This window comes from Opisthocomus hoazin, chromosome 19 (genome assembly GCF_030867145.1).
Source record: "Opisthocomus hoazin isolate bOpiHoa1 chromosome 19, bOpiHoa1.hap1, whole genome shotgun sequence".
Classification (NCBI taxonomy): Eukaryota; Metazoa; Chordata; class Aves; order Opisthocomiformes; family Opisthocomidae; genus Opisthocomus; species Opisthocomus hoazin.
The window spans coordinates 15,964,766-15,991,700 of NC_134432.1; the positions used below are offsets into that span (position 1 = coordinate 15,964,766).

At 39.7% G+C, this 26,935-nt stretch overlaps 1 protein-coding gene across 5 annotated transcripts in view; it reads left to right on the top strand.

The window, feature by feature from the left end:
• Positions 1 to 26,935, top strand: part of DAB2IP (DAB2 interacting protein) — a 249,932-nt gene that overhangs the window by 33,459 nt on the left and 189,538 nt on the right. The window contains exon 1 of one of the 5 annotated variants that reach the window (XM_075439748.1): positions 3,904 to 3,974. The exons of 2 other annotated variants lie outside the window; for them this stretch is intronic. In XM_075439748.1, the coding sequence (XP_075295863.1) occupies positions 3,947 to 3,974 (28 nt within the window). In that variant the 5' untranslated portion in view covers positions 3,904 to 3,946. Of the gene's footprint in view, positions 1 to 3,903; positions 3,975 to 4,041; positions 4,096 to 13,500; positions 13,973 to 26,935 lie in introns of those variants that run through there. 2 more of the 5 variants (XM_075439745.1, XM_075439750.1) reach the window with 2 other exon arrangements.

A 26,935-nucleotide genomic window follows, 5' to 3' on the forward strand; every position in this document is an offset into this window, starting at 1 on the left:
AAAGTCTCCTGCAGCTCTGTGCTTCTGTGTCTCTTGTTACAATATGGAAATGGGAATGTTTACTTAGTGTGAGCAAGGCCTAATTAGTGCTTGTGATGTTCTTTGTCGTTGTTCTTAGGCTGTTAGAGATAGGCCTTATGATAGCACAATTGCCAGGAACAACGTAAAAATTATACCAAAGGTGTCTTCTGGATGAAGGGAATATTATTTTGAAGAATGGAATATTGTTTTCAAAATGTCTGTTGACTGTGCATGTTTATACATACAGTATTTCTACTTACTTTTTCCTATAGATCTTTAAAACACCTGGTAGAAAAGAAAGTAGACTTTTCATGGTCTCTGTTGACCGTAATCCATTGCCACTATACATAAAGTAGCAAAACCTCGTCCCAACAGACCTATGAAGCAAATCCTTTCCCTGGAAATAAATGCAAGACCAGTTATATAGCCATATTTAGAGCACTTCAAACTTAGACTATATAACTTAATCTGGAAATATTAAATTATTTTATGATAAAGAACAACAAGCAGATTCAATGCAGATCCGTGTAGCTGGTGAAAGAGAGATGAGGTGATTTGCCCAAAGTTTTGCAGCAGACTAAAAGCAAGTGCCATCTTTCTTGTTTACAATTTCACATTGCAGTGTGAAATAAACGCCAATGTGTGCTATGATTCCCATCTTTTATGAAAAGAAATACAAGTTAAGAAGTAGTAGCTACCAATTCGTCCAAAGTCTTATATTGAGCACAACTGGAGTCTGGTGTATAAAAGATGTTGAAACGCACATCATGCAGACATTAGGCAATTAGATATAACTTCCTTTTTTGTCTCCAAACTAGCCATCTAGGGGAGTGCGGAGATGCTCTGATTAGACAGAAATGGAGTACATTTAATTTCCACTTCCAGCCATTTCAAAATTCCTTCCTCGAAGAGTCATCTTTCCAAAACTCTAAATTTTGTGTTCTGCTTAACCTCATAGGTATTCCAGAGAATATGCTAGCTAGACTTCTCTTTCCACACTCATTAGTTCAGCGTGCTTGGCTCATTTCCTAGGATTTGGTCTAGCATAGCCTCTGACCATTCAGGCCATTTGTCTGAAAATCATTTCCCTCTTCACTTCTGCAATTTTCGTTTAGTGCCTGAGCAATTAAAATCCCTAGAGATCAAAGCCCTGGTTTTCCAACTGTCCCTTTCTTTTCAAAATCATTGCATGAGCTACTTTTCCTAACTGCATGAGCTGTGCTCAAACAAAGAACGTATGACAATTGCTCAATTGTTAGAAATTGTGAATACTGTCTTAGCCAAAATATTGACATCGTTCTGACTGGCACATTAAGGATTAATTTTTACTAGGGCTGCAACTACAGATGAGCAAATCATTTGGATGACATAAAATCAAATCAGTTGTCATATAAAGTCGTTGAGGTCTAAATAACAATTATTTCTCACTTTCCTATCTCGATTCTGTGATTCTGTGATTTCTTGATCCTAACTATTCTGATCCTAACTATTCTGTAGCATTCCTGCATTATTCCTGACTCTCAACAAGGAAGGATTTCACAGATGTTTATTCTTTCTGGCACTCAAAGGTCTGTGGAAAGCATATTATGTATATGCAGCATCTGTTTCATGGAAGAATACAAATTGTTTCTCTTTATACAATTTGTCTGGATTCACATGTTCATTACAGAACTACGTATTCCTTTACATCGACATCATGCTTCTCCAGGCATTTCTAGTCCTCTGTGATGGAAGCAGGCTGTGTTAATGAGGCACTCTGTGTGTGTGTGTGCGTGCATGTATGCGTGTGTATCTCCAGTTCCTGGGATATAGGATAGACAGATGAGATCTGTTCAGGACTCCTCACCCCCAAAACTTCTCTAAATCCCTTCTACAGCTATTATTGTCAGCTTTTGTTAATTCAGACTGGAGGGCTATAATATGTGTCAGTCAAGAGTTAGCACGCTTCTTTCTACCATATACTAACTCCCAGACTGTATACATGACCCAGAACAGGTGGAGGACTGTTAACAGGCAGAGTGCCATGTTCCTGCAGTCACAGAGTAGGTGGTTTTGTGGGGAAGGTGGAAAGAGGGAGTTTTTTTTTGTTTTGTCAGTGAGTGGGAGAAGTAGTGAAGTTGTAAAGAACATAGGGAGCGTAGGGTGTGAGGGGAGAGAATATAGGGTTTGCAGCACTGTAATTTAGACCAAGGCAGAGATCTCAGAACATTATTTAATAGAGGCTATATACTGTGCAATACTTAAAACAAATAGATGGAAATGAGTTTTTCTTCTATTAATATGGCATAATCCTCAGGAACGGTGTTTTCGCAAGGTACAATTACAGCAGAGTCCTATCAACCTGCTAGGTTAATTTCTCCATACAGAACTGCATGTTTTTCTCCCTCAGCCAGCCATTCATTTGTCCGCCTACAGCTGTAGCACCAGGCGTGAAGAGGCAGCTCTAAAGCACTAGTTACATGACTCTGTGAAGAGTGAGCTAGTAAGGCAGGAGCATTACCCAGAAGCACCAAAATAGAAAACCCTGCCTGCCTCAGAATCCTGTGTCATCAGCCATGACGATCCCAAAATGCACTAAATCTGTTGTAGATGTTGAGTGATCCTTGCCTTAGATTTAGACAAAAACATTCTTTTTAAACAAGATACTTTCTAATGCCTTAGCTGGAAAATTAAAGAAAGAGTTTGAATCCTAGGTTCAAAGTAAAATTGTTCCTGACAGTCTGGATTTGGAGAATTGTTTCAGGATTGTTGGAACAGCAATATGCATTTACCTTTCAGGGACACGTCTTGGTTCATATCTGCATGTGGATATCTTTTTCTGTTATTTTGTGGAGAAGTCTTCAGAGAAAATAAACTTTTGATTCCTCAGCTAGGTGGTAGGGTCTTCTTCCTCAGTCCTTGTTCCATACTATTTATTCAAGGAGTTCAAAACATGTAAAGCTGGGAAGTTCCAGCTGTATTCCCATGAGATAAGACGTATTTCAATGTCAATATCATAGAATATTGATTGAGGCACAAAGAAGAGTTATGAATTATGTGAGGTCTCAGGGAGTTAGTGGCAGATCCAGTAGCAGAATGAAGGTGACCTGACTTCTAATGCTACGCTCTGTCAGCTAATATTGTCTCTGTTGAGAGAGTCTGCAGTTGCAGACTGATACAATTTACCATATGATTCTAGCTAAGCTGGTGCTTCCCCCGCCAGCTCATTTGCAGAAGGCTTTTTAAAAAGCAAACTTAGCAGCAGCTCCTGGCTTGGCAAAGGAGGTAAATGTAGGACAAGGACTCCAGCAGAAGGCCGTTGCTGCAGCGAGTTACAACTGCCCGGTGCGGAGTCATTGAGTTGCCTCGCTGTTAGGCAGCGGCTGGTCTATTCATTCTGCAAACAGCCGCTTTCCTTTCCAAGACAGCCCTAGGGACACAAGGGAATGGCAGAGTTTATTATAAACTGAGTAAAGGAACAGACTATTGCTGGAGGAGATCCAGGGTTATAAAAGATTGTAGCAGGGGGGAAGAGGAGGAGGGAACAGGACAGAATTTGTGTTTGTATGTGAGGGGCTGCGTACTGGTGGCTTCATGGAGGCATTCCCCAAACCCTCAGGACCTTTGCTGGTTTTGGTGTGATTTTCTGCAGTGCATATCATACTGTGTCAAACCCCACTTACTTTTTATTGTATCAATCATTCTCTTTATGCAGCAACACGAATCGGAGAACGCTTGCAGGTCCTGTTCTGAATGTGCTCCGCTCTCTGCCAGCTCAGCCTAGTTACTGCTGTAACTTAGTCTGGGGGATGGGAGAAAAAGGTTGCTGCTACTTTAAATATAATGCATTAAGAGGATGCTGGAAAAAGGCCTGCATGCTGTAATACCCAGCCATCTAGTTGGAAAAGGAGCCAGATGTAATACAAAAGAAGAAACACAGCCTCTTATGGATGCAGCACTAATTCATAAATCAGGTGAATCAGCTTAGGCAACTGCTGTGTTTTTATGCCTCTGCTGCATGGAGAACTGCATGTTGGATGCTTTTATTTGAAGTAATGGAACCAGATAATCCCTTGGACCAGGACAACTCCAATGGTAAGAAGTAGAAAACATAGAAAAGAGAGGGAAAAAAGGATAGTGAAAGAGTGTCTGAGTTACACATCCTACTAAAGGCGCAGGTTTAGGCATGTGTTTTTACTGTCTTCTGCATGGATAAATAGAAATGAATGTGGTAATGTGCTTCACATTATCTTAGAAATCACTCTGTTTACAGGGTTTGGAGATAAACGTATAGTAGGCTGATACATACAGTGTGTTGCAAGGAGCAGTAATCAGGCAGCATTAACCTATCTCTTGGACAGTCTGTGCAGAGAGAAGAGGAACCTATGCATTCTACGTTATTCAGTTTGGGGGTCTTTTTTGCCAGTGAGAAAAGAATGTAACTTTATGCCGTATGTGCTGTCAAACGTAGCATTTGGAAACAGTTTCTTTATCTGCAGAAAGCTTTCCTACAGGCAGTTGCATGAGTAATTTACTTAGAAGGATATATTTAGCTAGGGACCACATAAATTCACCCTGGAATTAAAGTCCATGGTTAAAACTGCAGCTATTCCCCGGATTTATAGCATTCCACATGCTGATGTTCTGGTATCTAGTCTATTGGAAGGCACACAAAAAGCATAAATTGGGATTAAAAGTTGTTTGCAATTGCTAGTCTTATTTCTCTGTTAGCAGAATAGATTGTCTGCATTGAGGACAACAAATTGTTTACATTTTTGAAAGCAATTTAAGAGGGTGATTTTTAAAGTAAATTGATTCTCAGCCTTTCAGTAAGTATTTGGTACTATTCTGGATACAGTTTGAAATCCGCAAAGTATTCCATATCCTACATATATGTTGTTCAAGAACTACTGATGTATTTCCCACAGCATATTCTCTGCTGATAACCTAGAGCTTCAAGTACGACACAACTGCAGTGTTAATATCACAGTAGACCTAAATGTGTACGGAAGGAATGTGGTTAAGGGAATGAAGTAACATTTAAACTATGTGAACAGTTGACTGGGCAGATATAAGTGGGCAGCACTGCTTTACTTCGGGCTCTGTGCCATGCCGAAGTTGAATTGTATAAGTAATCAAGGACAGATTTCAGTGTTGTTTCAAATGATAATATTTACATGGAAAGGTGAAGAAGGGAGGATCACACTTTTTGTTTCATTTTTCTGTTCTCTTTCGTATGTAGTTATATGAATTTCACACTAGAAGAAGAGCATCTACCTCTCATGTCTTAGATCTCTTAGACCACTAAGATATAGAAATAAATCTTTTTTTCCTCTTTAGAGCAGGAAGTTTTAGGATTACTAGACAAGTGCAGGCATATTTTGGGCTGATGTTAACAAACATATAAGCAAGTATTCTTGCCTGTCCTGACATTGAATCTGGGCTTTAGGAGTCACAGAGTGAGTGTCCTGATTCTGTGGGAAATATAAGTTTAACTTTGGTTTCTCAAATATGTTAAAATGGCTCACTAAATTTAGAATGCATGTTTAAAGATATACAGATTTCTCATTCTTCTCCTTACAGACATGTGAAGTATATTCAGTCGCATTGTGTAGAAACTTGTGTTCCTACAAAATACTTGAATAAGTACGCAGACACTGGAAATGTTCATGAACTGAGAAATGAGAGATAAATAAGCACTTATGGTACCAAGTATCCTAGAAAACCTTCACTGGCTCCCCTTCCTAACTATGTAAATCCCCATCTTCCTTTTAGAGTTTTTTTAATTACTTCGATTTAAACTATCCCATTGTAAAGCAAATGGGTTGGACCATTTCTTGATCCAAAGGTCAGTTGCTTAAGTGTTCTACTGCTGGAGCTGCAGGAGCAATGTGCAGGACTGAGGGATTAATGGATTGTTTTGATATGCATTATTTTGCATGAATTCAGTAAATAGAAAGTTATAAAAAATATGCAGGCAGAGTGCTGTTAAGAAAGATTTTCTCCTTTGAGAATGTTTTCCTGTAGCTGTCATTCCTGAAGGAGCCCCTTTGTCCCTTTTGTTATCAAACAGCTAGTGAACTGCTGTGAACTGTTGTGTTTATCTTACGGTATTGCTCGTGTGACAAACACTAATGCCTTAGGAAGTGACCATAACTTGAAACTTCTGTGTTTACTGTAGAGGTGCCTTTTTACCTTCGAGAATGTCGAATCCAATTCGTTTTTCTGCTGGCGGAATGAAAACTGTTATTTAATGTTTGATCTACCTGATAGTCCATATCGGTTAACCACCTACCTTAAAATTCAGCGTCAGTTTATTCTTAGTTACTTATCACCAGACCAATCAATAGATCATTAGTGATAGTAAAAGCTGTTCTGAAGAATATGTGGCAATAATATTCTTTAGAGTTGCTCCTTTTGCCTCCTGCAGCCCTTTCATTTGGTTACAGCAATGTATGAAATCAACTAGAAGGACGTTAGTGGAATATTCAAGACTGAGAAGCTGTGTGTCTCGTTTCTCAGCACAGTTTTTTTTCCTAATCAAATTAGATTGCCAGCTTTTCACACAGATACCTCATAGATTTATTATTGCTTGTAACTGGAACAGAGAAGGACCACTCATTTATTTGGGGGACTGAAATGAGATTTGAGCTGTGTTAGTTGCCTTGACGTAATAAACCCTGGAATAGAATCATAACCTGTGGATGAAATGGTTATTGGATTTTTCTCTGTGATTCTTCACTGAGCGGTAGTGCTTGCCCTGCTTTGAACACAGGCTGGATAGGTTGCTATCCATTTTGGCATTTGTGGAAGGAGACAGAAGTTCTGTAACTTTTCTCCACATGTGCCTAGGATACAGGCTCACATAAAGCTACAGGTTCTTGTAAGGATTTTAAAAATCATTAAAGCACCCCTTTTCCCCCTTTCCCCTCCCCCCTCCCTGTATTGTCTTTCCATTCTCTGAAACGCAGGAATATAAAGAAAGATTATTGTCATTTTATGATGGCTCACAGTTCTGACTTTTTGATGTCTTCTATTTAATGTACTGCCATGGTTTTACTTGATTCTTTTCACAAATTTTTTTCTTTGAAGAAAAGTGCTGAAGAATGTGCTGATTCTGAAACCATAACCCTAAATTACCCATTTCAGAGGGATGACATATCAGAGCTACAGATTTCTCTTTTGTACTATAGCTGCTTGCAGCTACAAGAATAAAAGAAACTCAGCAGCTTTTTGCGAGCCGGTGAAGATTTATAAGATGTTGTGTTTGTGTACAGACTCTTGAGTACAAAATGTCTATGAATTGTGCATTCATTGTGTCTTCTAATTGCTTAGATCACAGTTTATACAGCTATAGTGAATACTGGTGCCACCTCTGAGTTTATTCTCTTGTGTGTACTGATAATATTTCTTCGTGAATTAGTTGTTAATCTTTCAAGGGCACAGTATTTTTAGTGGACCTTTTGAACAACCTTGTAGACCAAATCCCAACTACTGGTTTTAGTGGAATTATATTCCCTACACAATAAGCGTGAATCACAGATGCAAATTGTGTACCACAAAGAAATGAAATTAAACCATTGTACTTTACTAATACAATAATTATGGCATATTTTTTTCAGTCGCTGACATACACATTCAGCCAGGCGAATTATGTGGATGCCAGCCAGGCTTGGATTTTGTCTGCTGTTGGTAATTTGGATTTTTCAAGCAGTGTTCTAGGGCAGTAATGAAATCCCAGCCTCAGTGACACCTTGATATGCATTAGAAATCCCACTTGGTAGAGAGGAAAACAGAAGCAAGGACTGGGAAAACAATTCTTTGTAGATTAGACATGAAGTTTGTTAGCAGAGTTGGGTGGGAACCGAAGACGAACAAATTATGGCTGCTGCAGGTGAAGACTGAGGTGTTCTGTTCAGGGAGACAGGGCAGATCAGCCTTAGACCAGGAAAAGGCGCTGAACATTGCTGCTGAGCTGGCTTTGGCAGATGGTGTAGTTTGGGGCACCTCGTCTGCTAGCTCAGCAGAGAGCCAAAGGCTCATCAGAACTCCAGGCTCAATCTTGAGTTTCCTGGGCTTGAGATTTGTTTTTACTGTGTGGGCAATATGTATGTATTCTTAACTGTATATGATCTTCTTTTAAAGATGATATGATGAACTTAGAGAGAACAAAGATTAGATTAAAAATAAGATGAAAAATAGTAAAATATTTTGAAATGTCTTTTTGAAAGTTCCACAGAAGAGGCTGTGAACCAGGAATTCCCCATGCAAGAGGAAATTCTGCTGCTATGTGGTGAGGCAGACGCAGATAATAGGGGAGCTGATTTGGTATTTCTTCTTCAGAACCGCATTTCAGGCATCTAGTAATGAGAAAAAGAAAGAAAATAGAATGACAACACTAATTTTCAGTGCAGTAGTCTGAAGCCCCTGCCTTCTAAATAGAAGTAGTACTCAAGATGCCATGCAGTTATGTTTTGAAAAGTAAACTGCCCCTCATGTACCGATAACTGAGTATTTGAAAGTATAAGAGCAAATTATTTACATTTTACCATTCTAATTAAGTTAACAAATCTTCCCCTGTTCTGAATTCCCCAAGTGCGTGGAAATGATTTCGATGTGGTGCACTGAATAAGCATGTAAGACGTGGGAAGAGGAGGAGAATATAGAAAAGACTAGCTTCCTTGAAGTTTATACAGAAAAAAATCATAGCAAACTTTTTCTTAGTTTTTATTGTGTTTTAAATAGTCAAATTAGGTTGATACAGCTGTCAGTCATAAACATATTAAATGCAGAGAAAATACAAGGTCTGAAGAAGATACGGAGTCATACAGAGAATGAGTAGTAAAGAATTATAATACAATCTTAATAGGGCATACTATGCATTTTTGTGCAACGTGAAAATAATTATTTTTTGCTGTCTTTCTAATGGGCATGGGTCGCTGTGTATTGTTTTGGGTTTTTTGTAGGCTTGCACAAATTGCAGGCGGCTTGCTCGGACCTTTCAAAGGCAGAGCATCGATCCTTTTTCTCACCTGAGCAAAAAGAAGGAGTTTTGTCTAGCAGCAGCACCAACTGCACAAAAGCATAGGTGAACTTTGGCACTTCTTATCCATGGTGCTGTCCTGCCCTATTAAGTCTGAAAACTTGGTTTCTCTATGGAGTGAATGCTGGAAAGTAATGAGTGTTGGTGGTAGTAGTTTTTAAAAGTTAATTTCCTGTCATTGTCTACAGGACTGAAGAATAATGGTAATGAGTAACTTGGCAATTAAAGATATTAAACTGCCATTAGGTGATTAAACAGTGCTGTGCTGTGGCCTGTGGCATAGATCCTTAAAAAATTATCCATTCTTTCGCTGCTTCCCTCAGCCAACATTTATGTTGCTTGCAAAGAATTCTTTGGGTTAAATACATTAAAGAAACAAAGTGTAGATTATTACTGGAAATATTTATCTTAGATATCTGTGAGTAAGCAGAATATTTAACAAAATGTGTTATTTCATGACATTCCGTTAGAGAAGTGCGATCTCTTTTTTGAGCCATTTTTTAAAATCATACTTTTTCTTAGTGAATTTCAGTTTTCAAGGCTGAGCTATCAGAGGGCCATGGAGTGTTGGGACAGTTATACTTCGTTCTTTTCTTGGTTACAGTTCTTACACCATGTCTGTCTTATGGCTTCTGACAAAAGAGAGGTAAAGAAACATGTGCTTGTTGGTAGGAAAAATCGAAATGAAAAAGACATATAGCAGTGTAATACCTAGAGAAGATAAACAGAATCAGAAGATTCCTGATGACTTGTGCATAAAAGTGGTAGGCATATTTTGGGTGGAAACCATTTTCTTTTATATTTTGCTGTAGTTTTCTCTGTTTTACCTACGCTGTATTCAGGTACAAACAATAACTCATAGGAAGGATGTGTTGTGCTGAAAGGTGAGTCTGAAGCAGCTAATAAATTTTTCTGGGAAAAAAGTTCTAAATCTTGGTGGGCAAAACCAAAGTGGGACATCTGCACGTAAGAAATACTGGTGACAAAATCAAATAAAATATTCTACTTGAGGGCATTATTTATTGGTGATCATCTGAAATAGTGACAAATTTGCCCTGCAAGTAACATTAGGCCACTGTTCCACATTATTTTCTGAGGTTCCTACAAGTTATATGATCAGTATTGGACTTACTTACTCCAAAGAAATGATCCAGGTATGTGTCGTAATTATTGTTCGAAAAGAATCGTAAATAAACTGCCTGAGCTGTCAGTGACCGTGTGGCAAGTAGAGCAAACGTCACAAAGTTTAAAGTTGGTGGGCAGTTGTAATGGAGTTTCTCTGTTGTCACCAAAACTTCTTGGCAGAAAAGAGAAAGATTTAAAACTAGATATAAGCACGATCTGGTAACTGCGTTATCACTTGCACTAAGCAGCAAAATGGAAACATGCAAAATAGCTTTAATAAAGTGTCCAACAGTATCAAAAAGGCAGCAAGCCCCAGGGGAACAGGAGACCCAAGAATTAGGAAGATTACTGTATAATGATTTGTAGGATGCATTCTACAGTTTCCAAGTTTGTAAATGAATTTCAAACAACCGTTGCATGCAGTCTCTTCCTTTCTCTCCCTACTGAAATCTGTAGAAGAGGGTAAAGCCAATCAACAGACAAGCATCCCACCAGATTATGAGCATGCAGTAAGAGAGAACCATCTGTATGAAATCGTGAAGGAACATTAGATTAAAAGAATGTAACCGTCCATACTTGGAGGTACTGGAAACAGTCAAAGTAGTGTCTTCAGTCTTTGGTAACAAAGAACAGGGTCCTTTCATAGTCGAGCATATTCAAGGCCTCTTGTATCTTGCTTCTAAAACAAGAGCAACTTCAAAGTGCAGCGCTGCTGCTTCCACAGGGAAACCTCCCAGTTCTGTCTCTAAAATACAGCACCGTTACAAGCCTCTTTCAAAACTTCCCACAGCAACAGCCTACTATTGGAGAGGTGAATTCAGTATAAATAAATGGAATGGAAGTGTGTACTCTATTAATCTTTCTTCTGTAATTACTGAAATCTGTCTAGTCAGTACCTGGTATCTAAAAGTAGTTGTTAATATTAGTGAGGTGTATCAGCTGTGTGAGGAAGCTACCTAGAAAAATTCCTCAGAATGATGTTGCTGGGATAGTGAAGACAAGAGGTTTTCAATGTTTTGTTCATGTCTGATTTGGAAGGGATTTCATGGGAGCAGAGATGATGAGGAATTAAAAGCATACGTCTGATGTATCAGGGTATTTATAGGTCAGAAGCTTTTAAATTCATAAGGTTCTGGCAGTAGATAACAGAAACTGGAAAAGCTACTGAAGAAATTGTCAGTCCTTATTGAGAGCTGAGACCCACATTTTGACAAAGGGTCCATCAAGTGGTTTTTTCTGCAGTCTTTAATCAAGGGTTATTGTGATCTCATACGTGTAACTACTGAGATGTTGGACAGCAGCTGCCTCTTCTGGGGATGCCCGGAAAGATTGACAACTGCTGATGCTTTAGATCCCGGTCTAACAAATGTACTGTACACGAGGGATATAAAGAATAAATAGCTGCTTACCTTTAGCCACTTCATGGTAATAGTCTTTATTATGTCTGAGGAGGATGTTTGCCAAGGAGGTTTCTCAGTGCAGACATGTGGTTATCATGTCAGAGCACTATGGTAATAATGTTTACATTTAGATGTGCCTCCCCTCTTAGCATCTCCAAGGAACTAGCATATGTAAAAGATTTAATTGCAAAGCATTGCTGCTGCTGCTGTGGGCTCGGAGACCTACCAGATGCCTTGCTGAGTGAGTCAGTACTCAATGATTTTGGCTGTTACAGAGCTCAATGTAGTGATCAGAAAATGTCTGCCAAAAGGAAGTTTCAAGAAACGTTTTCCTACCAGGTCCAGATATGCTTCTAGTTTTGTTTCATACCTTTAAATACTTCTCTAGATGTAGCTGGGGAGCCGTAGGCAGCTGTGGCAGATGTAATAACACAAGCCCTTGTTCCTTGTCCTGTGGCTGTGTGGGGGGGTTTGTTTGCTTAACCATCGGGTGGGCATGGCTTGCCTTCTGCAGCAAATCGATGCCTTTGAGTGTAGGTCCTGTTGTTAACTCCAAGCTGGAGAAATCCTGATGCTGGGTGTTTTGAAAGTAGGAAAGTAAGATGCTAATAGAGTCCTCTTATTTGTTCCAGAAATAAATAAATAAAAAAAAAAATCAAAACACTAATAGTAAAGTTAGACCAGAGTTTACGATATTTTATTGTCTCTACAACTGGTCTTCTGTTTTGCAGAAATGCCATTAGAGCATTACTCATGGCAGGGAGACTATCCCTGAAGAGTTTTTCACAGTCCATGTGTCAGACAGGAATGCAAAGGATCAATTTACAGCCACAGACAAAGATCTGAAAATGTCCGGGGGGACCTGGGCGAATGCTTCTCACCCCAAATAGTTTTACTGATTTAACTGATTCCACTTGTCTGCAGTTTGTTTTCAGCTACCCCACAGTTAATTTCTGAGTGGCAGCAATAAAAACATTGTATGTAGCCTGCAGTGAGAGCGGGTATAGGAACATTAAACAGTGTTACCTCCTTGCAGTCTCTTCTGTTCTACAACTAAAGAGAATTTCAGTATGTTTGGAAATCTCCCGAGTGCACGACTGTATTCCGGAGAGAAACCTGCTGGTGCTGTGCAACTCTGTTTCCATGCGGAACTTGCTTTGTTTAGCAGATCATCCTTTACTACTCAGTTGCAGCTGTCAGGAGAAGCCAGGCATCACGTTGAGGAGTTGAGTTTAAAAATGTTCGCTGGCTGAGACAGTTGCAATAATCTGTAAGCTAAGCAAAGCAGTTGGAAATAGTTTACTGGTCCTGTTTGGCCAGGTTTTGGGTAATGGTTGTACTTCACCAGGAAGTTGGTAGTCGTCGTTAATTCATCTGCTTCTTAGGTGTATTTGTTTTATTCTAATTTAAAGTTTCCGGTAAATTTTAGACAAAACCAGAGGATGTATTAATCTGTTTAGGAGAGACAATTTTGAAATTAACTTTTCTTCTTTTTACATCATTTGAAACAGGATCTGTAAAGTTAGGCCTTAATCTTAGAAATATTTATGTATGTATTCAGATGGCGTGAGGAGTTCCGCTGAGTTACTTGGAAACTGTTTGTCTGGAAGAGCACACATGCAGTTCATCTCTTTTTTTGACTCTTACAAATGTTTGTTGCTTTTGAGACAGAAGAAAAAAAGCAAAGATTTAATTCTTATTGTGACTTCTAACCCAAGATGAAGTTGTTCACACGAATTAAAGATACGGAAAATATAATCAGCATTTAGGATTTGGGGAAAAAAGCAGGTGCATTCAACCTGAAACCAGCTCTTGGTGCGCTCGGGGCTGCTGAACTGACTGCCTGTGCCTCTGCCTAGGAGAGAGGCGTGTTTTATTTTCCCTGCTTATTCATCTTCTGAGTCATTCATCTTCTGCTCTAGCTATTGAAAACTGTAACCGAGCCTGGGAAGCGCTGGGCTTTGGAGCACTGCCTCCTGATTGGACCAGGGCATGCTGCTGTGGGGGAATTATGTGGGAATACCATCTGCTCCGAGAGCTGCCAGTCGCCGAGAGTTTCGCTTGGAGAGGCACCTTTAGCCGGGACTACGGGCAAGGGGAGCGAGCTGGCTTTGCCTGTTTCTTATCCAAACTTTTAGTTGTCGCTGGATTTCCTTTCTGTTTCCCTGTTGAACTTTTTTTGTGCTTTGCTCAAGGGCTGAGGTGCTTCCCCTGTGGGTTTTGGGGTTGTTTTTCCTTTATTTTTTTTCCTGCGTGGGATTTCTTCTGGGGTTCAGCATGCACACCAAATGGGGGAATAAATCGGCAAGTTTTGCAGCTGTTTATTGCAGCAGAACAGTTAACATGGAATGTCTGAGTTGCTTTGAGAAACTACTTCCAAAAAATTTGACCTGCTCGTAAAAAGGTAAGCAGTTAAGGACTTCAGAATCTCAGGGACTGACTTTTTACTTGCAGAGAGGTTTTGTTTCGTTAGGAATGAATATGTCTCATTTGAAATGTACAGTTGCCTTGTAGCAATGCCTGAGATCAAAGACTGTGTTTTGTCTCAGAATTTCTTTAATGAGCCCAGAAAAATGAGCAGAGTTGGAACAATGATGGTCTTTTGCTCTTTTGTATAGAAATCATTTTACAATAGGTGTTAGTACAAACTTTCTGCAGTGCAAGTGTAATTGTAATTCAGGACAGCACATACCGGTTTGCGTCTTTGTGAAGGGAAATCTCACAACTCTTGTTTTCCTGATTATGGACTCTCTTTTTCAGACTGTTATCTCAGACAAAACACAGCTATTTTTCAGCAGTCTGGATTTGCAGTCAAATGGTGCATACCACTTCAAGAAGACAAGATGTAGTCTGTGAGCCCATTAAATCCTGCTCACTAATGACCTGCTGGTGCAGACTCAAGTCACTAGAGAGAAAACTGTAGCCATTCCTTTAACCTCAAAACAACAGGCCTGACGCCAACACGATTGGTGGCCACCACTCTCTCCCATTGCTGTTAGCACATACTTAACTTTTTGGTGTTACTGCTTTAAAACGTAGTTTGTTTCGTTACATTTCAGTCAGACACTGCTAACTACACAAGGCAAAGTTAGCTAAGGGAGGACATGAGATACTGCTGTTTTACAAAATCTTAGCCTTCCTTCCAGTGAGTCAGATTGTTCAGTTTACGGTTGTCTGTTCCAGGGAGAAATCTGCAAAGCATATTTCCAAGACTTTGTTTGCTGAAGGCTTCACTGTAGTTTATTTTAGACAAATACCTTTTTCTTAGCTTTCTCTTTTGTGTTGGTATGTTAACTGTAACTGTATAGTAAGTGTGTAAGTACCTATATGTATTCTAAGAGAAATGTTTAGTACCTGTAAATAAGAGAACAGTGGATTTATGTAACTGAGACTTGATTTAGCCGAAACTTTTCATATTGAATCAATTTTAAATAAACAAGAGAAGATCTTACATCTAGTACGCTTTCTTACACTCAAGCCTTTTGAGCTAATCTTCTTGTAATAGAGAAAAGAGCTGTAGCTGTCTGCAGTTTCACTAAAAAAAAGATTAACAGTTAGACATCTTTTCACTTAGTCATTTTTGTGGCAAAATGCCAGATCGTCAAAAGCAACTCTTTTAGTAAGAAAAAAACCTTACTTTGCCAAAGCCTGAATCAGGAAAATTGTTGCGAGCCGAGGAAGGAATTGCCGGAATCACACAGAGGTGCAACACCAGTGCAGTCCATTGGCTGGTGGTCACTGTGCTTGCTTAGCATATAGGGCAGATGGAGTAAGGTCGCACTGTGCCTGGTGCCAGCCAAGTGTGTCTCTCTCGCTTTATGTGTGTTAAAAAACCTTGAGAGGTCATGCATGTACCAGTACAAATGAGATTTTCCAGTAATCATCACATTTCTGGGGATAGAAAAACTATTGGTCATCCATTGCTGCTGATAATAATAAATGCTTACTTAGCTCTTTTTTGGTGGAATTGTATTGTCAATCATAGATTTCCCAGGTGCCCTTTCTTAATCTGTCATTGGGCCAGACATCGTGATTATAGTGAAGTAGCATGAGGAGTAAAATTCTGACCTTTGAATTCCAGAGGTGAAGATCACTTCCATTCCAGACATAGCAGAAGGTTTTTAGCCGTTGGCAGTGGTGACGGAATATCAGCAATAACAGATAGTATATGGGACAGTGGAATCAGAGCTTTGTAATCCAGTGGTTATGTACATATGCACACTCAGATCAAGCACCAGCTGATCATAAAAGATGTTTATTTTTTGCTCAGAGTGGACAAACTTTTTATACTTCCCCTTCGTCAAACACAGTAGTGACTTGGTTCGGTGGTCTAACTGTGATATGTGTTTTTGCATGGGTAGAGTTTATTGTTTAGGGGCTCCACACGCAACCCTTCTGTAGAGCATTACTGCTAGACCCCTCAACAAAGCTCTCCACACCTTAGTTAATATTTCCCTTTAATGTGGTCCTGTGTGGCTGCAAAGCACTTTTTGTTTGCCTGCCTGCTGCTAATATGCTACTATGATCATCAATACTGCAATGCTTAAATGTTTTTCACTCTCTAATCCAGATATCTTCGTGCGAGCTTAAATGTGTTGCTGATATCCTGTTCTTACAACAGGGAGCCAAATTAAAAGTAGCTTGCCCAGAGTCATGCAGAGGAAGCGCTGGTTGCATTGGATCTTCTGCGTTCCTAGTTAGCTCTTTAGCCATTCCTCTTGCTCCACAGTCTTCCTCCTTGCCCATTTGCCTTGCTTCACTCTTATTTTCTTCCCTCCCTGCAAAAAAAAAATCCCCCCAAAAATGGAGGGCATTTGTCATTTTGCTGTGGAGAGCATTATCCACCTGACATGTCTATATGAATTTGGAAAATCTCAGTGCTGGTTTTTTTCAGCAGATCAGGGTATTTGTTTCTTTGAAGGTGAAGAATTGTCATTTTCACTATAGGAAAGAGTACTTTCTTGCTAAAGGGGCAGCTCTGACAGTGCAACAACACTATTGTGCATTTACAGCTTCATTTCAGGAATCCACAGAGATTTCTTTTCTCCACCACCACAACTCTCTTGCCTGACTTAGTCGCCAGACTTTCTCTGGCAGTTCAGTCTCACTTAATTCACAAAGAATGTGGCTCCCTCTGCCATACTTCGTGCCTGGAGTCTAAATCAATACATTTTTAGTGAACTTCAGCTTAAGACAAATCTGACATACCTAGAATATAGGTTTCCAGTTTGCAGATGTGAACCGGAGTGATGAGGCACTACCATTAACATTAAGGTACTTTGTATGTATCTGTGCTAGCTATTTCTGTTGCCTTTTATATAATCTAATAGTCCTTTGCCAAGGAGTAACATGTAATAAGAACTATTTTTGTGTCCTTGGGAGTATTTTTGCTGGCTCTGAGCTCCTCTGAATAGATGCCGCCTCCTGCTATGATGTCATCGCTTCTGCTGCTTGCCAGTAGACTATCAAAATCTTAAAAAACAAGATAAAATCAAGATAAGACAACAAAATCAAGATAAAAAATGGCTATCTTGCCTCCATTTAGGTCAGATGAAGCATAGAAGCCTGTGTTTTAAACAGAAGAGAAGCATTAATGGAGAGAGGATGACTTGCGAGAAACTGGGACAGTCTAGCAGCAAGCACACTAGACCAGAGAATTCCTGGTTTCTCTTTCAGACTATGTGAAACCATTTTGCAAAGCAGCTGCGGAAGTGACAATCAGCAAAAGTAGGTTTGATTTTGAATTTCCTCATGGAAATTTTGAAAGTCCTTCTTCATCTCGAGGTATTTAAGCCCACATCAGCTCTTTCACAGGAGACTGTGCTAGCTGCCTTGCTCTGGGGTGGATTGCCTGTAGTTCCCCTGAGCCAGGATTCCTAACCTCTTCAGCTGTGAACAGCATGTAGGGACTGGAACAGGGACTGAAAATGAACAGCTTCTCTTTCCTCCAGTCTTGGGAATTTAGTCTTGAAAAAATGTAGCGAGAGCTGTATGGCAATTATGTGAAGGGCTTGTGAATGATCAAAATCAGATTTTCTACAGAATAAATTAATTCCCAAAGAAAAATAAGCGAATTTTGTCTTTCTATGTCTTTTTACTCCAAACTTGTCATGTTAGATAGTATTGCTTTACAAAGTTGAAAGGTCTTACTCTTTGACTTTTATGATGTCTAAAGCAATTCTATTCCTACTACCAGGAACAAAAAATAAAACATGTTTTGTACTGCTAAAAACATAAAAGACAATGGTGATACTTCTTTTAATTTATTAGTTTAGCATTTAATTCCTTTAAGCTTTAAAATAGTTAACTGCTGTATTTAAATCAAACTTGGTCAAAACTTGAGTGTTTTTGTATGTACTGCAGGCTGAAAATTAATTCCAAAGCCTATACCGTGCTACCTGCTGGCCTTCTGTGCTTGCCTGGCTGCCGTTTCTGTGGTTGGCATTGTGGGGAGTGGAAGGCTGCTATCTAAAGTCTAAACGCTGTGTGGGTGTTGTGCCAGGAGTGGCTATAGAAGAATAACCACAAAACTATGTTAGTGATCCTCTCAGCCATGAACTGAAGATTTACAGCTCCTTTAAAAGGATTAGTTGAGGCTTCAGAGCCGTTCTTTCTGGGGTTCTCATTCTTGGGGACTGTCACTTGGCAAACTGCTGGGATAACTTTGCATCATGTGCCTTCGGCAGGCTGAGGGTGAAGCTGGGAGAGCCATGAGTACTGCAGTAAAGGCCATAGGGTAAACCTAAAGTGCACTGTAGGATATAAAGCTTTTACATTCGAAAGGTATTGCTTAAGGATGAGATTCCTTAATATTTCAAATAATAAATATTTGTAGATATTATGTGTATAATATACACTGTATTAAACATATATACCTATATACCAAATAATAAGAAATTGAAAAGGGACGGCCTACCATAATATTCCAGAACGTTTATTTCCAGTCTTTCCTGCTGAAGTCCCATACAGCATCCTTAGCTTCTGATCCTCACCTCAGCAGCTTCAAGACAGGACAAGAACCTCCCTTGTTTTGAGACTGTAATTTTTAATTAAGCAGCACAAAATTGAAGGCAAAGAATATTGTCAGTTGAAATGAGTCTTAAGTACTTAACTTCATTCTGCAGTCACACATCTAATAGAACTAAGATTAAATAGTTTATGGACATTGTAGAAGAACGAAATCTCTGGAATAAAGTCAAGGTTTGAAAATAAGTGTCTTGAGAAAGATAAGTATTTGAAGAGGGTAATGTTTTAAAGGCGTGTAATAACCTTTCCCTGAAAAAAGAGGATGTGGTTTAGATTAGGACAGTATGTTTTTCAAACTGCACTGTAAGAAATGGCTGCTGGGTATGTCTGTAGTTTATAGATTTTCACAGAAGAATTTCCTGATAGTACTAATTGGAGAAATGGTGATAATTATTAATAGGATTAAAAAGAAATGGAGAACAGTGGTAATATATGCAGGCTTGTGCTTTTAATACAGTTTGTGGGGGAGTAAGAGAGAACAAGTCTATTCTTAAAAAAGAAATTCTTACATAGAGATTAATATCTGAGTACGTATGGTTTCCTCAGTTTTCTTATCATTTTATCCACATGGCTTTATCTCTAAAAGTAAAGCCCCTCACCACCACCCCCTACCCTCACGCAGAAGAACTCCCTCCTGGGAGTGCTGAATAACTGTGTAGCGGTGGAAAATGTGGAATTAGAGGATGTTCCAACAGCCAGATTTTCAGGGCAGTGGAAAAGACTTTTTTATGGCTGGAATGAAAAGATTCAGGAAGAAAGAATAGGTTAACAGCTTGTTGGCCTGTTGGTCACATTGTCCTGCTAAAAAGGTGGAGCTCTCCTGCAGCGTTAAGAGCAAACCCCTTCAGGTTTTCCAGGGGCAAGGCTGACCAACTGCCTGCCTTAGAAGAAGCTACCAATGTTCCGGACTGAAGCAGTTTCCTTAAGGGAACATCTAACACAGATCTGTTGAAGTCTCGAGCTTTGTGAAAACAGATTTTTCCTTACTTTGTGAAAAGTCACCAGTCTAAGTAAGTAATTCATTTTTTTAAAAGACATTTACAAATTAACAGGAAAGACCTTCTCCCCTCATATTTCAAGTCTAAATTAAATTCAGGCTAGGAAAAACAAACTTGTTCTGAGCTTCATCCAGTGTTTTGGCAATACCATAACCATCCAAGAAAGAATCAGACAGATTGTGTCATTTTGTGTTTTCCATTTATGTGTGTTAGGGATGGGAAGACAACTGACAGTAGAGGGAAGTTCTGTTCTCCAGTAATATATTTTAGTATTTTTGGTCAACAGGGTCAAAAAGGCTTTTGTCAGACACCAAGACGTAGAAGTTTGGATATCTAGGTGCCTGCTGCCTTTCTCCTGGCCATCTTCCTCTTTCCAGGCTTTTCTGGTACCTCATCCTGGTCTACTTTGTCATCGTTAACCCTTGCCCCTCCTTAGCCACAACAGCACAAATGATTGAAAGCTATTGAGCTTTTTTTTTTCTTTTTTTTGCTATTTAGTCCTGTCTGTAGACCTGTTCGTCTGATGCCACTGTCCTAGTCACTGTAGTTCTGGGTTTCAACAGTAGCTTTTAATTCAAGTCAAATTTAATTCCATTATGTTAAGGTTATATTTGTCTCAGATTCCTTGTTTATGTGTGGGATTTCCACAGGCAGACACCTGTGGCTGCAAAACATCTGTGAATAGGCGCCTCAATAGCTTTGCATCCTAAATAGGCATGAAACCAAGAAGCCAAGGCATTGCTGCAGAAGTATGGGCAAACCTGTAAATACGAGGCACCCTCTTTTGAAAAGATGTCATTTTGCATTGGTGGGATTTTTATAACTGTTGGTAAATTGGCATGGATAAAGCAGGCAGTGATTTCTCCTATACGGCCTCAAAATTTTCCATATATAAATGTGCCCTATGGTTATGGATAAGCTCATCTTAGTTTCTTATGGGCCTTTTGAGATTGCTGTCTGACTTCTTGATCTCAGGCAGCTGATACATCTAAAAGTGAAATGGAGAATTTTTTTATGCTCCCCCCCCAGCATTTTGTAGACAGCTGATCAGATTCCTGTCCAGCTCTCACTGCATTTGCTCTCATTCGCACTCTGCTTTTACGTGCAGTGGAGTAGAACTGATTTTGTGATAGTGCAAGCGGGAGGAGAACCAAGGCCTCTGCGTTCTTTATTTCATTGCAGTTCCAGCTGCAGTAACTGCTCCAAGACATTAACCTCAAATATGACAAGAAGGATAAATAAACTCATAGAACTCTAATGATCCAAACTGTGTCTATGAATGCCACGCCTCTGAGTTGCACAGACATCAGGATCACCCAAAGCTCATTATACAAGGTGTGAAATTTCAGCTCCTTCCTTTGTTATTACAGTGTTTACTGCTCCTGAGGAACGGACGAGGTTCGCTCTTGCACATACGTGTAAGTGCTGATGCCTGTCCCAGCAGTTACACCTCGGTGAAGAGCTGTTGTACAGCTGGTTTGTTCTAGGTTTTGGGGTTTTGTTCTCTTCCCTCCTTGTGTTCAAACTACAAAAGGCAAAGAGTGGAGGAGGGATTAAGAAGTGCTGAGCTTTATTCAATATTCAGTCCTTAGCATAACTGTCCTATAAACGATAGTGCTGGATAGTGCTTTGAAGAGGCACTCTGTGTGTTGTTCAGGAAGAGCTCTGTAAGGTGACCCAGCTTAGAAGTAGTTTTATAATTGTAGGATTTAAGTGATTAAATTCTTATATGTATATACTGTATATTTGGGCAATAAGCCAGTTAGGTTCAATGGATTTACTTTTGGTTTACATTTGACTTTAATCTTACCTCTTGGACCTTAATCCTTCCCTCTTCTTGTGTGTGTACGTTGTAGGTACTGAGTTATTTGTCATAACAGGTTCTGAAATCCTTGGTTTGCAGGCATTTCATTTACCTCCTCTTTGATAACAGAAGTCATGATCTTGACAGGAATTAATTACTGTGTTGACTGACCCTTGACACTGATTAAACTGCTAAACGCAGCACTGTCTAGAAAAACACAACTGGTCAAACTCATGCCAATGCCTACAAAGTCCGTTGTTGGTTTGGGTTTTTATATGCAGTGCTAATCTGTATTTTCTTAAAAGCTGGAATATTTTTTCTCTGATGAAGGGAATCATTGTCCCATCAACTCTCTGGAAAGGTGTCACCATTTCATGTAGAATTACAAGTAAGCAGTCTGAATCTCTTTAATTTACTCTCCAGGATGACCAGGAGAGGGGTCATTAACAAGGGAATGCGGAATTGTTCTGTCTTCTAGGAAGCAAATATTTGTAGAAATGAAGTTCCTTGGTGAGCCAGCAATTTATGCTTGCATTTTCTCTAGTCTTTTTTACATTACAGTGCCATTTAACTAAATTAAGAAATTATCTCAGCTAATACTGTGCTCTGATTTCTTCAAAGGGAGAGAGTTCGTGTACAAATTCTGGTCATGTCTGAGAAAGTGCAGCACATGATTTTACTTGACATACTTCAGGGTGAAGACCTGATGTGTTGTCAACTTGCCAATGTTATAGAAATTTTTAAATTATCAAATTCCATACTCTCTACAGCATAAACATTTTTTAAAATATTGATGCTTTGTCAGTGAATCATTTCAGTTCAGTCTTGGTGCTCAGTATCATGGAAATGGATTCCACATCAAGAAATGTTCTTAAATATTTTAAGCTAATTATATATGTACATATTTTGGTGTAGGATGGAGATTAAATATAAATCAAAAACCAACACAGAGAAACATATTCCCCATTGGGCTGTAATTAACTTCCTCCTACTGTAAAAAACCCGTGTCCCAGTAGATGTAACATACGGATATTTTGATAACTCTATAATGTTTAAGGCTTAAATGTCCATCTCTTACAGGTGCTTTGGGTATATTCTCTGGAGGCCTCACCAAGGAACAGTGCTTTCCTCTGTCCTGATTCCTAATGAATTAATCCCTAATGTGCAGGTAGCGAATGGGTAGATGCACACCTTAAGTTAAAATATACTAATTTTTCTGTTTCTGATCTTCCTGTGTTTCAGGGAGCATTGGAAACTGTCAGCCCTTCACTAACTGTTTCTTCCTTTGCTGCTTGAAAATTTTCTTGAGAGATTTTATCTTGTTCTGTGAATTGTCTGGTGCATTTAGAATAACTTCTGCTTGTCAGAGTTCTTACTAAGTAGAACTGGTTTCAATAAATCATTGTAGCTTTGAAAAGCCTGGAGTCCCAGTCATGGCAATTCAGAAGAGGCAGGGGGGAAAATAGGAATATGCGAGCTTTGCCAGCTTGGTAAAGAACAAAGGTAATTCTCAAAAGAAAAGAAGAGTTTGAACAGGGAGGTCTGTGGTGGAAGATCGTGGATATTGTTTTCTTACGGGTTGGATTAATATTTCATCTACAGAGGTGGAACAAAGTCTTACTATAGTTGAAAGTGGTCGAAAGTTAGTGGATTCAGCTGACTTTGGCAAGCGTCTCCCTCAATACAACAATACACAGTATATCATTTTTCTAGCCTTGGAGAAACAGTGATCTGTCTGGAGTAAGTTAGTCTAGTGATACTGGAGCAAGTTGCTTATAACTGACGTCCCTGCTCATGGCAGGGGGGTTGGAACCAGATGATCTTTGAGGTCCCTTCCAACCCCTACCATTCTAGGATTCTATGATTTGTCTCAGATAAATGCAGCTGATCACTGCCTTGCCTTCATGCGCAGTAAAATTCCCACTCCCAGATGGAAATCTCCCTTTGTCATTGATTCAGGCTAGTACACAGCACATTTATTTCATTCACAGATACATTCCTGTAATTGCTTCAGAAAACCAGTATCTGTTAAGGTTTGAAGTAGTGATCTTCTTATTTTATTAAATCCTTTAGTATGAAATTGGCTTTAAACCCCCTTGCTATTACTACTCCCTAGTGCACAGGGAGTGCCCTAAGATATATTCCTTTAAGATATTTATTTCTTATGGTAAGTGGGCATCAGTGCTTCATGTTAAAATCAAGTTTGGCTTGGAACTTACTTTCAATAATGGTAACCTGTGAAGTGCGATGACAAAATTGTTTTGCAGACTGTCCTGTCCAGAGTAAGCTTAGAAATATTTTTTCTTTTCTCTTTTTTTTTAATTGCTACTTGCTATCGTAAGCCATACGATGCTTTTGATAACAGTCATAAAATTTTACAGCTATCACTATACTCTCACTGCTGTCAACCATCTGCATCACTCCTCACGTTCTATAGAAACTGAAGAGAAAACAAATACACAGTTAATTTTAGACAGCACATCACTCCTGTTAATGGAGTTTTGTGTGCCAAGTATCATCACTGTGTAATGTCTGTGCAAATAATCTTATGGAAACCAGAAAGAATTGACAAACAAGTAGATTCCTTAATGGTTTAAAGCCCTTAGGGCTGTGCCACAGGTATCTGGGGTGGGCTGCAAAATGTTTGAATCATACAAAAGTCTGGACACTTAGTGTTATAACCTCTAACTGGAAGATTTTAATTTCATGGAATCTGAACTTGACATCATCTGAACAAAGAAGTCAGGTGAGGAGCCTACACGTAGTTGTACCCTGCTGTATACACCTGGTGAAGTGCTACGAGCAGTAAAGGAAATGCAGAGCACCCTGTGAACTGCAGGGAAGAGTGAAAAAATCTGACTTGATTAAAGAGAAACCTGGGCAAAAAAGGTGGAGAAGCACTACTCTGTGAAAGAGTCCATCAGCATTTGTATCAGCCTGTGATACTTTTGCTTTGATTCTAGAAAAGGCAAGACTACGCAAAGACAGATGGAGAAAAGCAGTCTTACCGATAGCAGGGCAGTCTGCGTCCCACAGCCTAATCCTGGCTCTATGGTGTTTTGCTCTGTGGCTTTAGAGAAGTCATTTACTCCTCACTTCTCATCGTCTGTCCGTAAATTAAAGTTGCCAGATGTTGCACCTAATACAGGATTTCCTGTCCTTCACCTTCAAATCCTGTGATTTGTTTAAAAACATGTGGAATTTTACCTTTCCTCTGTTTCCCTTATACTTTGGTACAGAACCTGAGCTGAAATATGGGAAATCAGCTCCCAGCCAGCTCCCACCCCTGCTGAGCTCTCCCAGCTCCTTTCGGCTCCCCAGGAGTGCCCTCTGCGTAGTGCACGCAGCGGGGCAGAGAAGGTCAACATGGGACAGGTGGAAATAGAGCTGCTGAAGCTCAGCATCTGTCACCTCCCTGTAAAACAGGGTGACATACCTGATGTGCAAGATCTTCATTCATGAGAGTTAGTCAGGTGTCCTGCCTTCACCTACCAGGTGTTACGGGTAGAACAAATAATGCTATTTTATACTTCCACTACCTATTGCTTCCTAGGAGTACTAAGGGCTCAGTGGGTACTGTCTTGCATGACTAATGCACAGGATTTCGCCACTGGTGATTGCAATATACATTAGAGGTAGGCTAAGTATTTTTTTAAATTACCCTCCCCAAAGCACATAAAGTGAAACCTGTATCTGATTGTGTTGTTTAACTTGTTATTTTATAAAACACACAAAACAAAAGAAGGTTTATTTTTAAGTTGGTGTCATGGTAAAATGTAACAGAGGGACTGATTCAGAGTTAGGGCTGTCATCCTGAGAGCAAAGTTGTGGCCACTTCATTTAGGCTTCGTTTGAGTGGTCAGGACTGGTGCTGAAGACAACATCTGTGTACAGCAAAGCCTTTCAGCATTGCATTGAGTCACTGTGGAGAGATGAAAGGGGTCCCACTATAAAAATGACATATTTTAAATGTCCTGATCGTAGGGCTTTAACCTTTATATTACTGACACGCAACAACAGCTAAGTTAGATTTTAAAAGGAATGTTCACTGAAACTCTGTAATTTTATATCTCCCCAGTTTCTTTCTTCATTGGGAATCCATTTACAATTACACAATAAACCCCTCTTCATCTTCTGAATGTTTCACTGATTAGCATAATTTATAGCTGGGTCTTGTGAATGAGGTGATTGTATCCAGGTGATTGCAAAAAGGTCTGCGGATCTTGGCTTTATAAATATTATTCTGAATCTAACTTTGTTAAAGTAATTTATGTAACATGAGTGAGCGCCGTGCAGAGCTCTTCAAATGCAAAGACCACACACTGTGTAATCTTTGGAGTCAATCCTCATCTTGGCTTTGCTTTTCTTAGCAAAAAAATTAACTCCATAATTATAAAATTTAGTCGGAATCTTTTCACATGAGATTGTTCAGCCCACGCTCTAATTCCTGCCTCCATTATCTGCCACACTTTGCCTCAGAGAACTGGAGAACTGACTTTACAGTAGCTCGGCAGACCAAATATGTTCTTACATAGTAAGGTATTGCAGGAAAAATACTGGTAGGTAGATAAAGCACCTTCCAGGCTGTCTCCAACGATTAGGAAAAACATCGAAACCCTCCTCTCTGCATAATTGTTTTCATCCACAGCTGGCAAGGCACTCTAGAAAGTGAAAAAGAGTTATTCTCGTAGCAGATAAAGCGGTAACTAAAGGTCAGCAAGATTAATGGAGTTGCCCGTGGCCATACAGCTTATTTGTCAAAGATACAGGCGAGGTCTCAAGGCTCCCCGGTCTTGTGCTCAGGCCTGTCACGAAGTCCGGGGCCGCGCAGTGCTAGTGCTGCCGGCGGCCAGGCCAGACAATTAATTCTGCTGAGAAGGTCCTGGTCTCGGCATGCAGCTGTTTGGCTGCTGAATGGTTCTTGTGCTTGTTAGATTTGCCTCTTTTGCCCATGTTTTCTTTCTGCATGAATGCAGTGCTGCCAAAAGGGCTGGACGGTTGCCCGGGAGGTTTTAAATACTCTGGTCATGAATTGGTGGAAACCTTGTCCGTTGTGTTTGTACTTCTCCAAAGAAGTTTTGTGGCTTGTTCCTAGTCCCGCTCCTGACAAGGTTATTTTGAAAGTGGAGGAGAATGCAGGCAGCCTCCTGTCAGAGCCCTGCCTCAGCCTGTCGGGGGAGTAACAAAAATGTGGCATGATCGAAAATTTCCTAGAAACTTGGTGTGATTTCTTTATGTCTTGAAGCAAATTTCTGGAGAGCTGCCAAGATGAAAACATGCACAGCTATCCTCTGTGCAAAAACTTCCATGTTCTATAAAGATAATATTCAGGGAGAAGCTGGAATCCTTCTTACTGTAGAGTAGGGAAATAAAGATTTCCAGCTGTTAATAATAACAAGCCTAAGATTCTTCTTGTTCGAGCTGGAGCAGAATTGCCTGGAAGTCCCTGGAGAATTCCAGTCCAGCACTACACACCTGAAAGATTTGGATCCCAGTCTAAAATTGCTTGACTGAATCTCCGTAACTGATCCATTGCTTG